This window comes from Clupea harengus, chromosome 14 (assembly GCF_900700415.2).
Source record: "Clupea harengus chromosome 14, Ch_v2.0.2, whole genome shotgun sequence".
In the NCBI taxonomy this organism is placed as follows: Eukaryota; Metazoa; Chordata; class Actinopteri; order Clupeiformes; family Clupeidae; genus Clupea; species Clupea harengus.
Genome location: NC_045165.1, coordinates 9,905,498 through 9,920,497, shown reverse-complemented (window position 1 = coordinate 9,920,497; position 15,000 = coordinate 9,905,498). Strand labels below are relative to the sequence as shown.

The 15,000-nt window shown below is 47.8% G+C and overlaps 1 protein-coding gene across 4 annotated transcripts in view; it reads right to left on the bottom strand.

Moving 5' to 3' along the window:
- akap6 (A kinase (PRKA) anchor protein 6) overlaps positions 1-15,000 on the bottom strand; it is a 136,031-nt gene that overhangs the window by 71,843 nt on the left and 49,188 nt on the right. For all 4 annotated transcript variants that reach the window (XM_012826887.3, XM_031579725.2, XM_031579723.2 and 1 more), the window contains exon 7: positions 7,849-8,012. In XM_012826887.3, the coding sequence (XP_012682341.2) occupies positions 7,849-8,012 (164 nt within the window). The remainder of the gene's footprint in view (positions 1-7,848; positions 8,013-15,000) is intronic.

Genomic DNA, 15,000 nt, shown 5'->3' with positions numbered 1-15,000 from the left:
TGCAATGCACACACACACACACACACACAAACGAAATAAAGAAATAATTCAAAATAAGAAAAGGACTGTGATTCTAATAATTACTGCCTAAAGTGTTCCTTGTTGCTTTATTTTCTAGCAAGTTGGGTAATCTTTGATCCGGTTGCCGAGGGTCGGACGGCGCATACAAATGAAGAATAATACAAATTTGGTTTTATATTCCCGGACTTTCTGGCTTCCACGGTACAGCATGGCCAAAGGATATGGAATGAGAATGAAAAAGGAAAAGAAGAAGAAGAAAAAAAAAAAAGCAAATTAAGTCACACTAGAGGAGATACTCTGTCTGCACAGGGGCTTTATGACTTCATTCATGTTCGGTAGCCGCCTCAGAAAGTCTTTTCCTCCCTCCTTCTACCTCCTTATCCCCCCCCCCCCCGCCCCCCTCTCTCCCCCCAACCATATGCATCCTTCATATTACAGCATTACAATACAGCGGATTGATTCCTCATGACTCCAGAAATTGGTAAGCAACTGGGGACATGGAGGAACAGACAGATAATATACACAGACCCATCCGGGCTCATATTCCAGGGAGGCGACACAGAAACAGAGAAACAGAAACAATAGCCCATGCCCACCTACAGACCTTTAGTCGGTGCTTTTCCCCATTCTGCAGTGTGATTACTCTTTATTTGCCGAGCTGCATAAATCAACACAACAAAAACACAAAACCCTGCATATTAATTTCTATCATGGGTGTGATTAAATATTTGAAAACCCAACTGACAAAACCGGGCGGCTGTTAACTTTTTCCTCCCTCTCCATAAAAAATTCATTTCAATTGTCAGATCGCCTGGGGCAAAACGCACTTTTTAAGAGGTATGTCATTTTAGCTCACTTTATAAATTACAGTTGAAGCGCCCACGCGTACGAATATGAGTAGAAAGAGTTGGCATATATTACTGCGTATTTGGATCCCTGATTATTTAGCTTTTTTTTTTTTTTTTTTGGGGTGCGTTTCACAGCGAGCCCAATAAACAGTTTTCAGATGATGTAGATGAATGTTAAGTGTAGCTGAATTAACTGGGAGGCTTGTTAAACATGCCACCCGCTCCCGGGTGCTACACCGCTGGGACTTGGCCACGGCGCGCGGATTAGGATTACTAATGTGCCACTGAAATGAAAAGCTCCGTGGTTAACAAAGGGCTGGAGCCCCACACTGCTCTCTGTGTGTGTGTGTGTGTGTGTGTGTGTGTGTGTGTGAGTGTGTGTGTGTGTGTGTGTGTGTGAGTGTGTGTGTGTGTGTGTGTGTGTGTGTGTGTGTGTGTGTGTGTGAGTGTGTGTGTGTGTGTGAGTGTGTGTGTGTGTGTGTGAGAGTGTGTCACACACACCGTTCACTGTTCTCACCTGGACTGAGAGGTGTGGACGTATAAAGCATGGAAGGCTCTTAAGGGGGAAATAAAGGAGAGAATATGGCTGGCTAGGTCATTTCAAAGACCTTGGAACTCTCTGGAAGTGCGGCAGAATCTGGAAGCATACCGGACTCCCAGCTGAATCTTTTAATCTTTTGAAAAATCAAGGGTACTCCTCATCATGAACCGCTCTTCTTTGTTTTATTGTGTTTCTAACTCGCAAAAGTTAGCAACATACTGTAGTATACAAGAATATATTACTCCGACTGATTTAACAGAAGCCGAAACATATACTTTTCATATACATATACTGAAAAATATACCACTCAGTGATCTGAAATATACCATTCTATGTTAAATATCCCTTTTCATTTGTCATCATTATCATATTGCCCTCTGATTACAGCTAGATCAAACATTAGCGGCTCAAAGCCATTATCTGACTCCCTCACTCTCAAATGCCCAAAAGCAGAAATAGAGGGCTGGGCTCCCCACTACCCCACTACCCCTCACCCCTGCTCCCCCTCCCAACCCCCCCCCCAACCCCCCCAATTTCCCAACTTCAGAAACTTTTTTCCAACCAAGCCAAGGACGAAGAGTGACCTACAAATTAAAGTCACATTTTCTGCGGTTTAATAGGTGTGTCCTTAAACGCCTGTGCTTGATCCAGAGCTGAACCTGAGTTTAAAGAGAGAGCACCCACCCGCCTGCCATCTCTATCCTAACACCTGCACACACACACACACACACGCACACACACACACACACACACACCCCCCCCGTAAATTTCAACACCTGGTGCCAAGAGTCCTTTGCGTGGGGCAGGGCGGACACGTCCAGGTTTTAAGTGCCTCTTCATTTAATTTCATCCTCACCAGCAATAACCCAAGGGGGTCACTTACACCCCCCCATCTCTCCCTCTCTCTATCTTTCCCTCCCTCTCTCCCTCTCTCTCTCTCTCCCTCCCTCCCTCCCTCTCTCTCTCTCTCTCTCTCTCTCCCTCCCTCCCTCTCTCTCTCTCTCCCTCTCTCTGGCAGTCTGACTTTGATATAGCTCAGGACTGCTCCATATGCAAAGCGGGGCTGTGCCACGGCATCGCCGGCCTGTTAACATACGCCAGTGAGCAGAATGGCGATGGCAGCAATGCCGAAGCCCTCATCGACTACCAACAATCACCTCTGTCCCCCGTCACACACACACGCACACACACACACATACACACACAGACACACACACACACACAGAGTGCCACCACTCCTCCCTGTCTTGTGAGCCCCCCCCCCCCCCCCCGCTGTGCTGCAGCGGGAGCTGGACGTGCGGGTGAAATGGCTGCCCTGGGGCAGACAAGCTGTCTCCCAGCAACCACAGATAAGACCTCTCCCTCCCTTTCTCTCTGTTTCTCTCTCTGTCTTTCTACATACATACATATGACAGTGTGTGTGTGTGTGTGTGTGTGTGTGTGTGTGTGTGTGTGTGTGTGTGTGTGTGTGTGTGAGAGAGAGAGAGGGGGGGGGGGTTGTCTCCCAGGAAGGGCCCACACACACCCCAAACCCTCTGTCAGAGAGCAACAGCAGCGGCAGCAGAAGCAGATAGCCACCACACCACTCCAGGCCATTCAGGAGGCTGGCCCACAACTGGCCTGATAAACTTGCAGCGGCATTTTTTTCACCTTCCTCCGTAGCCACGCGTCCCCACCGACCCAACGCCCCACAACCCCCCCCCCCCATCCTATCCCACCCCTGACCCCCCCTCAGCACCACCACCACCGCCCCCCCCAAATCACATCGCGCGCTGCTGCTGCTGCTTTCGTGTCGCTCGGTCACTGACTGCGGGCGGTTCTGTCAAGGTAAACTAACTGGATTAGAGCTCCCAGTTGAGGAAAATAACATTGCTCTAATCTGAGTGCATCGCTGGGGAGCATGTTTGAGGGGGGGTTGAGGAGGTGATACAGAGGGCCTCTCTGGTGTTTTGAAGAATAGTTGGAGAGTTAGGTGACATCAGAGCCTGCATGAATCTGTACATATTTTCACTGTAATTTGCTGGTAAATGAATACCCCTCTTTCTGCTTTCTACGTAAATGATGTGTAAAGAAAGAAAAAAAGAAAAAATGCCCCCCTTTAGAAATAACCTGAAATGACTTTTCTGTGTAAAAAACAACACTGTGTCCTCTGAGTGAGCTGAGGCGGAATGTTCTGGAAAATGTCTCGGAAATTTCAAGTAACTTCAGGAGAGGAGGTCATTTGCGGGGGGTTAAAGAGGAAGTGTGTTGGGTGTGTTTTAATGGCTTTCCATAATGGTGCAGCTACTCACTATGCATGGTGTGCTTATTGTAGCACAGCGGAGAGAGTCCACGAGTTCAGGGTGATTTGGGTGCATGTGGGACTGTGTGAGTATGTATATATATTTGTAGAAGACACAGCAGGGTGGATGCACACAGCGCGGATGTGCAGTTATGCATTTTTGTCTGTAAGTGTATGTACATGTGTACATGTTCAAGTGAGAGAGGGGAGAGAGAGAGAGAGAGAGATAGAGAGAAAGACAGAGGAAAGAGAGAGAGAGAGAGAGAGAGAGAGAAGATTGGTCAACATTTGTCCTCTTTGAAGTGCTCTCTCAAAACATATGCGAGCATATCCAAGTGTATTTCTACTTCTAAGTGTGTGTGTGTGTGTGTGTGTGAGTGTGAGTGCGCAAAGCTAACACCTGCCCATAGCAACCCTGCCAAGATTCAGGCGTGTGTGTGTGAGTGTGCTAGACCCTCACTAACACCAGCCAGCACTGATCCCACAATATGTCTCTCTCGCAAGCCAGCTAAGCTCGTGAATATTACAGCCCCACACACTGGCGCGCTGAAGCAGGCTTTACTCAAACGCCACCCGCACCACCATCACGAGGGAACAAGAGGTGACATCCACCTCCACACTCACCAGACCAAACAGTAATATTCAACAAATCTGCAAATCCTCTCTCTCTCACACACACAGAGACACCCTATCAAAAACCTGTGTTATTCTGTGACATTTACCGGCCGTACGGGTTGTTCAGACGATGCGGGGCCACTGGTTTCGTCACCATGACGACACAGGGAGGGGGGGGGAGGAAAAAAATACGAGAGGACACTTTCAAGGAATGAAGCCAAGAGGATTTTGAGCATCATTAGATTCCTCTGCTTGTTTTTTTTCCTTGTTGTTGGAGAGTCAGAGGCATGAGATGGAAAGTGGCGCAACCCTTCCAGCTCCAAGCTGTTTATTATTACTCTCTTTCCTTCTCTCTCTCTCTCTCTCTCTTTCCTTCTCTCCCTCTCTCTCTCTTTCTTTCCATCCCTCACCCTCTCTCTCTATCTATCTCTTTCTTTCCCTCCCTCCCCCCTCTCTCTCTATCTCTTTTTCTTCTTCTCTCTCTATCTCTTTTTCTCCTTCTCTCTGTCTCTCTCTCTCTATCTCTTTCCTTCTCTCTCTCTCTATCTCTTTTTCTTCTTCTCTCTCTATCTCTTTTTCTCTTTCTCCCGTGATCTTCCTCCGCTGTATTTAATTAGATGAGAATAACTAAACAAGACAGAAGCCCCTCAGGATTGTCATTTGACCAGCATCCAGCCATGTTCAACTTTATGGTTGTTTGCAGCGCCGAAAAATAACTCAGCCTCCACGGCACAAAAACAGCAGAGCAGAGACACCGGCACACATCCCGAGCATATGTCGCGCGGCAATAACAACAAAGCATTATGGCCGCCAGGAGAGATGCTGTGCCCGCCTCCTGCACACCTTAACGGCATTCTGGGGAGGTTGCCGGGTGTCGGGGTGCCGTGACAATGCGGTATATAACCAACACTGACAGAGCGCATGGGTCTTTGGTGGGCCATTTCAAACCATAAGCAAATTAATGAGCGCAAAAAGACACCTGTTGTTGAGTAAAGTGTTTGGGAATTAATGGCAATGGGTAGAATATGTGAGGGAGAGAGAGAGAGAGAGAGAGAGAGAGAGAGAGAGAGAGAGAGAGACTCGAGACTTCATATTTCCAAACGTTCCTTATGGTGCTATGGTTTGTTCAAAACCAGCTTTGTTGTGACTGGTTGTTGATGTAGCAACAGAATGTAATTAGAGGACAGAATGAAGGGGACACACACAGAGACACACACACACACACACACACACACACACACACACGCAGAGGGCAGATCCTATGTTTCACTGGACCTTCACGCTTCATCAAACGAATGATGCAAAATCCCTCTTAGTCGAAAATGGAAGGGGTGTACAAGGCCCTTAAAGTCCAGACGATGACGACCACTACACACACACACACACACACACACACACACACACACACACACACACACACACACACACACACACACCCCCACACTCACACGTGTTCCATTTAAAAAAACACCCCTAATAAATCAGGGCCCTCTCTGGGTCTCCTTAGCGCTGAGAATGCTGATCTTCAGAAGAGAAAGAAGGGATAACTAATAATGTATCAGTCGAAAAAGAAACCTTTCATCTTCAAATGGCACTACCCAGAGTCTAAATTGGGTTCCTAATTTGATCAAAGAGTTCCGCAGAGAAGCGGATCTTGCTTGGATCTTGTCTCTCAAAGTGTCTCCTTTCCCTCTGAAAGCCCCGAGAACAAAAAAAAGAAAATTCCGACCCGCTTTTAACACCACACCATAGATATGGCAGATACAGATATAGTACATCAGATAGATGATCCTCTTTTATTCTCTCGATGTCCACACAGACCGGCAGCCATATTTCCTCGCCACCTATCCAGTTTTGCAGAAGATCTCCTTTCTGCACATGAGCCTCCACCCGGCCACCCAGCTCTTCAAAACCCCATTAGAAGGAAACAGAGAGGCTCCGTGACAGGGCCAGGGGCGCCATTCCCGTCGGATTACACCCAACAGGTTGTGTAGGATCCTGCCCCCTCCTACCCCCCTCGCCACCCCCTTTACCCCTGGGCCTGGCGTATTTACCCAACCTCCTGGCCTGACTGCCAGGCAGAGATTTGTGACTTCTCTCTTCCCACCCTGACCTTCCCCCTGCTAGAGGGGAGGCCATCTTCTAATTAGGCGATGCATCTGATCGTCATTAACGGCAATGAGATAATGAATCACCGGCTCCCGCTCCTTTTGTTAATTTGCTGTAACCAAGCGGCTAATGGATGTCAAAGCTGACTGATCGCGCTGATTGTGGTGATTTCTAATTGCAACAAAACAATTTAAGAGCAGCCCCCGGATTATTTATCCCTGTGTCGCCCCGCGCATGAACAACAAGGAGATCCACCCAGAGAGGGGGGGAGTGGGGGGACAGAACTTAGCAGGTAAGGCTGAGAAGAAGAAAAAAAGACTGGTGTTTGGGGGAGGAAAGGATATCGTTTCTCATTTGCTGCAGATGAAGCGAAAGACATTACAGAGGAAGAGAAGGAGCGAGTAAGAGAAGGAAAGAGAGAGAGAGAGAGAGAGAGAGAGAGAGAGAGAGTGAGCATGAGGAGTGGGGGGGGGGGGTGAGAGAGCGATATGGAGATTGCGCCTCCACATTGCGCTCGGGCCCATGGGAAATCTGACGCACTCCTCATCACTTCCTGCGAGCGCTTGATGCAGAAACACACACACACACACACACACACACACACACTCAGAAACACACACGTGCCTCTGCTTCAGTGTGGGCACAGTGCAGGAGTCTCCAGGTGCCCCTCGCCCGAGCGCGATTAGCCGTAACAATTAAACACCTTCTCTCGCTGCTCCTGCCCTCACAGGTAGAAAGAGCAAGGATCATATGGATCATAATAACAGCCTTACTCATGTGTTGACTTCATCAGCTAATCTGTGTTTGTTTGTGGTGTTGGAGAGGGTGTTAATATACGTGTATGGTGTGAGTGTGTGTGTGTGTGTGTTTGTGTGTGTGTGTGGGTGTGTGTGTTTACACCCCATCAAATTATTCATGCAACCACGCCACTGTTAATGTGCATTTACGAGAAATTTGGTATTCATGTCAGGTACGTCTGTGGTGCGTTCTCCTCAACACCGCCCGCAACTTTCTAGCTGGATAGCTTTTACTTTAGCCGTTTCTTATGCTAATAACACCCCCTTCCTCCTCCTCCTCCTCCTCCTCCTCCTCCCTCTCCCTCTCCCTCTCCACCCCCTCCCCAGACTCCCACCCTCACCCTTCCTTCCCTGGCCTCCGCGTTTGTTTATTTTGCTGAGCGAGCAGAGGATAGCCGCAGGCTAGTGGGAAGCGAGGGGCGGAGGGAGAGAAGAGAAGAGAGAGAGAGAGAGAGAGAGAGAGAGAGAGAGAGAGAGAGAGAGAAGAGAGAGAGAAGAGAAGAGAAGAGGATAAAGGGGAGGAAATGGGGGACTGGGAGGGCTTTGAAGGGCCAGGGCCGGGATGAGCCGGAGCCAGGGGGCCGGAGGGGGGGGGGGGTGGAAGGCCGAGGGCTGCGCTGGCGCGTGCTTGCTCACCTTAGGACTGGGCGGACGGGGCTGCCACCCCTGGGATGTCTCGCGGGCCAGGACCTGGGCCTTGAGGAGGTCGAGGGCGCGCAGCATCCAGCCGTGCTGCCGGCGCACCTGCCGCTGTAGCTCCTGCCACTGGTGCGCGATCATCTGCAGCATGTCCCGCAGACCTGACAACACACACACACACACACGTCTAAATATTTGAACAACCATACACACGTTCACACAAAAACACATACGCGAACGCAGACACAGACACACAGGGACGCCGTAAGGGAGACAGGGGACTCTCATGGAGCATAATGACCAACGTTATTATCATAAATCAGTTAGTGTCATTAATGTGCAAGGGGTTGGCGAGGCTTCCACTTTGTTTAGGTGAGAGACAGAGTGATCCCAGCATGTTACGCCGTAAAAGAGAAAGTGTGGAAAGGGTGAATAATGTGTGCTCCCTTTGTGTCCATGTTAACATGTGTGAATGTTGGCTTTGTGGTCTGTGTCATGTGCCATGTTCATGAGTTTAGCCCTGTGTTAGTAAGTTTAATTCAATTCAATTCAATTTTATTTATATAGCACCAAAACAATAAAATTGTCTCAAGACTAAATTGTCTTTACAGAGCTCAGGGCCTGAACCCCACTAGAGCAAGCACAAAGGAAAAACTCCCTATTTACAGAAAGAACCTCATGGGGGGGGGGGGTTATTGCTGCTTCAGGGCAGAGCCAGGCCAAAAACGTGTACTCCAAGAGCCTGGATAAGGCTAAACCCGGGCATGTCTCCACCCAGGAGATGGCAGGAAAGAGCAGGCTAGTGGGAAGCTCTGACGGAGCCAGCGCTGCCCGCCCGGGACAGCAGGAAAGCAGCAGGTCGCCACCTCCGCCTCTCTGCCAGGACCCGGGTTTGATGCTACAGCCATGGGCAATGCTACCACCCCACCAGGACCGGGAACTGGGTGCACCAGCGTGGGAGCCGACACCACGGCAACGGGAGCACCGCGGTGAAGCGCGATGAAGCTGTTACGCTACAACGGGGAGGGCCCACTCGAGACGTACCTCATCCAGGTCCAGCTGTGAGCCTGGTTCAACGCCTGGTTGGTGGAAGAAACAGGGGTCCATGTCGCTCTCGCTCTGGAGAGCAAAGCTCTGCAGGACCTCGTCGATCTCCGACCAGCAGCGCATGCCAGCCAGCCGAACATTGAGGGGGGCATTAGAGCACTGGTTCGGCAGGTAAACTGGTCGCCCTCCACCAGTGAGAAAGAGACCCTGGGCGCCTATGCCACTGATCTTCACCTGTATCCACATTCGACAACATCAAGTAGGAAGAGCTAGTGCTCCAACCATTCCTTCAGGGTTTGCAGCCAGAATAACACCAGGAGCACATCCTTCTAAGTGCACACAGGTCCTTGGCAGCAGCCCTAGCCGGACATGTCTTGTGATCTCCTGGTGTAAGGGACCGGGTGTGCCAGGCCGACATGGAGGAGAGTGAGAGTGAGAGAGACTCCGACAAGCCACAGCCACAGCCCACCAGCGATTGAGGCAGGGCAATCCACCAAGGGATGCTATAGCTGTGGGGAACCAGGGCACCTTGCACGCCACTGCCCAGCACCGGTGCCCCACATGCCAGCGCCCTAGCCACCATTAAACTGAAGAAGGGTGGCACAGCGGAATGACTGCCGCCCTCAAACGTCTCTTCCTCCCTCATACACGAACAGCTGGGGCCTGGCCAGCTAGGTCGAGCGCATGGACTTTATGTAGACTGTGCCCTGGAAGGCACCTCCTGCCAGGCCCTGGTGAACACGGGGTCCAACATCTCCCTGGTCCGCCCCAGAACGCTGCCCAGTGAGCGAGCGGAGACCGCTCCGGATAGCCCCAGTCACAGGTGCTAGGGAAGAAGGCATTGCAGGTGACAGTTGCTTGTAAAGCAGTCTGCCCCCCTGTTCTGGCTGGCCAGCATCCAGGACCCATGCATCATTGGGCTGGATCCATTGGCCAGGTGAGGGGCCACGGTGGATGTGTTTTGGTGCCAGGCTGCTTCTGGGCACTGAAGCCGTGGCACTCCACGCCACTGGCAGAGAAGAACTGTCCCACCAGGGGCTCTCCACAGCACTGCGGGCGACCAGAGGGCTACCGCATCCTCTGCCTTGTCACCACCAGCAGGGGGAAAGCCTCTGAATCGCCGCCATCGCAACCGCCATGGCAACCGCCATCAGAGCCGTCGCCAGCAGAGGGGAGCTGCTGCACCGCTGCCAGCCCAGGGGTCCTCCACACCACAGCTGCTAGCCTGAGGGTCCACTATGCCGGTGCCGCCATCACAGGGGTCTTATACGCCACCACTAGGTAGGCTGGCGATGATCTGCACCAGCAGAGCTGTGAGGGCATGGAGGTGGACCAGAGACACCAGCTGCGAGAGCTACTGAAGCAGTTCACCGACATCTTCACAGCCGGCCAGGGACGAGGACTGTGCATGCACCAACCTGGTCCCGCATGACATCCACACAGGAGATGCATGCCCCATCCACCTCCACCCTCAATGCCTGCCCCCTAGCTGGGCAGCCAGTCTTAAGAGAGGATCTGATCAGCCATGTTTAAGAGAGGATCTGGGCAGCCATGTTTAAGAGAGGATCTTCAGCCACACGTGTAAGAGAGGATCTGGGCAGCCACACGTTTAAGAGAGGATCTGGGCAGCCACACGTTTAAGAGAGGATCTGGGCAGCCACACGTTTAAGAGAGGATCTTCAGCCACACGTTTAAGAGAAGATCTGGGCAGCCACACGTTTAAGAGAGGATCTGAGCAGCCACGTTTAAGAGAGGATCTGAGCAGCCACACGTTTAAGAGAGGATCTGAGTAGCCACGTTTAAGAGAGGATCTGAGCAGCCACGTTTAAGAGAGGATCTGGGCAGCCACACGTTTAAGAGAGGATCTGAGCAGCCACGTTTAAGAGAGGATCTGAGCAGCCACGTTTAAGAGAGGATCTGAGCAGCCACGTTTAAGAGAGGATCTGGGCAGCCAGGCTGAAGAGAGGATCAAAGAGATGGTGGAGGGTCAACGAAGGCAGCAGAAGTCCCTGGGTCACGCCCTCTGCCCTGGTAATTTCCTTTCACCTTGCTCTTGCCCAAACGGTCAGCAACAGGAAATAACTCTTCCTCTACCTCCTCTAGTGTCACACCTGTGCCTCGTTGCCTTCATCCTTTTTCTTTTTGAAAAAGTTTCTCATATCCATAGCCTTCAAGTAAAGTTAGTAAAGTTAGCTAGCTAGCTAGCACCAGATGGCAACAATGAGAAGCCCTGTGACGGGTGTGGTCTCTCTCAATATCGTCTTACTTTTCAGGGCATGATCGGAGTTACAGAAAAATAGATCCAGAGCAATTTTTGTATTATTCTTATTTCTGTAAAACAATACACATATACAGTACCAGTCAAAAGTTTGGACACACCTTTCATTTTTTTGAGAAGTGTTTTCTTTACTTTTATTATTTTCTACATGGTAGATGAAACTTTTTTTGTTTAGTACATCATTCCATATGTGTTCTTTCATAGTTTAAATGTCTTCGGGATAAATCTACAATGTAGAAAATAATAAATGTAAAGAAAACACTTCTCAAAAAAATTAAAGGTGTGTCCAAACTTTTGACTGGTACTGTATATATATTCATAAAGCATTCAGGGCTGTAGCCCAGGCCTGACAACCCCCATGGCCCTCGTCAGACACAGATGCAGCTTCAGCATTATCAACCCTTCCCTCAGGCCACCTCCTAGTTGTAGGAGAAGGAGGTGAGCAGTATTTCATTGATAATGTATTTACAGAGCAATCCATGAAGCTAAGGGACAAAACAAAGTTATAATGTCCATCCACTATAATGTATAGCTACTATACTCACTACCCTTACTGAGCTTACAATTCTGTGGCTGATTTTCATTATCTTCATTTAATTTAATAAGTTAACAAATATTGAGTTTTTTCCTGAATTTCCTGAATTTCTCTATTAAATTTACATTCACACGGCAACAGACGACCTTCAGTGCATTCCTTACAGGCCTAGTGCATCATATAATCTTAAATCAATTAAATAATTCGTCATCAAACAGCAAATTGCTGCATATAGTGAATCAATACGTGAATACATAATAAATGCAAACGTAATAACTATTGCTCACCACAAAAGTAATAATTCATTTCCCACAAATGTAATAATTATTATTTTTGCAGGAAGTTTTAATGTTTGTGGGAAATTGGGTATATTTGTGGAAAATATGGGTATATTTATTTATTACATGACATGTAATACATCACTAATATGGTGAAATTCTACCTTTTATATCAGTTGTAACCAGTTCCAACCATATAATCAGTTGTCACCATCTAATGGAATTCCCTGATTATTTTCTTAAGATTCTTACATTTTTAGATTGAGTGTTGTGCGTGGGTATGTCAAGTCGCAAACTTGAGACGGCATCTATTGTTTTTGTGCATGTTTGTGCTTACATGTTCATGCATGCGTGCATGTGTGTGTGTGTATGCATGTGTGCCTGTATGGACTATTGTCTCACTGCAACTGTATTTTAAAGGTGCAGTCTGTAGTTTTTAGTGGCATCTAGTGGCGAGGATGCTGAATTGCAACCAGCTGAATCACCTTCACTTTACAAGCGTGTGTGAGTACCTACAGTGGCTGGCAAATGCCATAAAAGCATAAAAAGTCCTACGTCGAGCCAGTGTTTTTTTTGTGTGTGTTTTTTTTCAAAGTTCAGTGCGCTGTTGAGTCTATTTTTTCCCATCTGAAAGGGGCTAGACTACAGCTTCTGTTTTATGAAAATGTACTCGCTATCAAGTTGAAAGATTTATTTTCAAACCAAGCGGGTGGATGAGATCGGAGATGGCACTTATTTTGTGTGGTCTATTGAACGAATAGAGTTGGAGGTGTTATCTGCCATTTTGTTTTGAACACAGCACACAACAGCTTGATACAAAAGGGCTCTGGCTTGCAAAACACATTGTTGATGTATGACAGGGTCAGAGAATAATCCAGTACTGGTCATCTGAGAGAATCTGATACTGCCAACCTATCCCGTGCTCTCCAGGCTGAACCCCTTGGGTTGAGGTTAGGCTGTCAATTCTTGCTGAAGCCAAACACCCCCGTCCCAATAGTGATGAATTCCCCAATAACAGTCAGGCTGGTGAGGACACATCGCCAACACCTGGCAGAGGAAACTCTCTGTATGATCATTAGACACACAATGAGTTCAGACATTCAGTCCATTCTGGCTAGGATGCAGTGATGTAGTGATGTACCACCCTTGTCTTTTATTTACAAATCGACAAAACTGACAGTAATAACTGACTTCTGAACGCTGCTGCCTGGCCCCTAATTATAATCTGGACAAAGTACACACAACACTCAGTTGATCTAAAAATTAAATGGTAAGTAAGGATTATATTTTGAGGGAATTTCATTATATGGCGAAGATTTGTGACAACATACTTTTACAACTGATATAACAGTTAGAATGTTACTCTATTAGTGATGTATTACATTTGATGGACATTTTACCTTCCATAATAACTTCCTGCCAACGTAATAATTATTACATTTGTGGGAAATTAGTTATTGCGTGTGTAGTTGGCAAAAGACTTTTGAGGGGAGTTATTACGTTTGTGTGATTATTACGTTTAAAAAGTACAGTATTATGTATTTGTATTATGTTTGTGGTTTAGTACGTTTGTGGGGAGTCATTATGTTTGTAGGTGTAACACTGGCATTTTTTACAAACTTTAAAGAAACAGAAATTTTGACCACATTGACCAAAATCGGAAATACTATTGGATTTAAATGAATTCCTCAAAATTGATTTAGAATGAATTTAGAATGCCTTCTTGCTAGAAAATAACACTAGTGAGAGACGCCTCTCATGTACCTGTGGTGGTCCATTCATCAATTATCAATGACAGCCGGCTAAGGTAATTAACACTAGACTACACTTGAGCTTCCAGCCTACAACAGTAAATTATGAAGCTTTGGGTCGTCCGCCCGTGTGGGTGTCTAGGTTGGTATTATATTCTTCCATAGGGCCCAACATTTCTAGCGACGCCCCTGTACACACACATATCTGAACATATGAGAAATCACACACACATTCAGGCAAAAACACATGCGTGAAAAATACACACACACGTGAGCACATAAACAGGCAAAAACACATTCACCCATGAATTTCACATATACACACTAACACACACATACACACACTCCATGCGTGTATCAAATGCAAGGCACACACACACACTCTAATACCCCTCCAAAACAGACACATCACACATACGTATATATATGGAGGGACACACACACACACACACACACACACACACACACACACACACACCAATACATTTCGATATATACAGATATTTAAGTAGGATTACTGCTGAAGTGTGAGAGGATAAGGGCAAATCACTGTCACCCCTCTATCTCTGTTTTTCTCCATCTCTCTCTCCCCGTCTCTTTCTTTTCTTTTCGCCCCCCCCCCCCCCCTCCCTCCCCCCATTCCCCTAAAGTAGTCATTAATGGCTCTTTAATGTTCAGATATTTATCATTCTCTCTGTTTTAACGAGAAGTAACAACTGCACACCCCCATACACACACACACACACACAAACACATTTTATCTCAGATTTCATCTCAAACAACACTGCTGGAACTAATACAAGTATTTTGCGTCAGACTTCCAGTCACAGTATTCTCTTCACGTCCATCATACATTTAATCACATTCTTAAGCAACTTTAGGCTGCTATTGCAGAATGGTTTATAATCATTGTACACCGGTTTATAATCGTTGTGAATCATTTTTATTTTTGTTTTTCAAAACAGTGTTCTTGGTGATTCCTTAATGCACAGAAACCCTATCCTACACAGTGGTGTGTTCAGATGAATACATGATCGTGTGTGTGTGCGTGCGTGCGTGCGTGCGTGCGTGCGTGCGTGCGTGCGTGCGTGCGTGCGTGCGTGCGTGCGTGCGTGTGTGTGCTGGGGGGTTAATCCCGGCGTGTTCCAGTGCTCAGTGCCTGTGAGGGCAAAGCTCATCTGTATCAGGCTGGCACCTGTGATTTGACCCAAATCCTATTTGTTCAGAGTAATTAAAAGGCATACATTAAGATAAATAGAG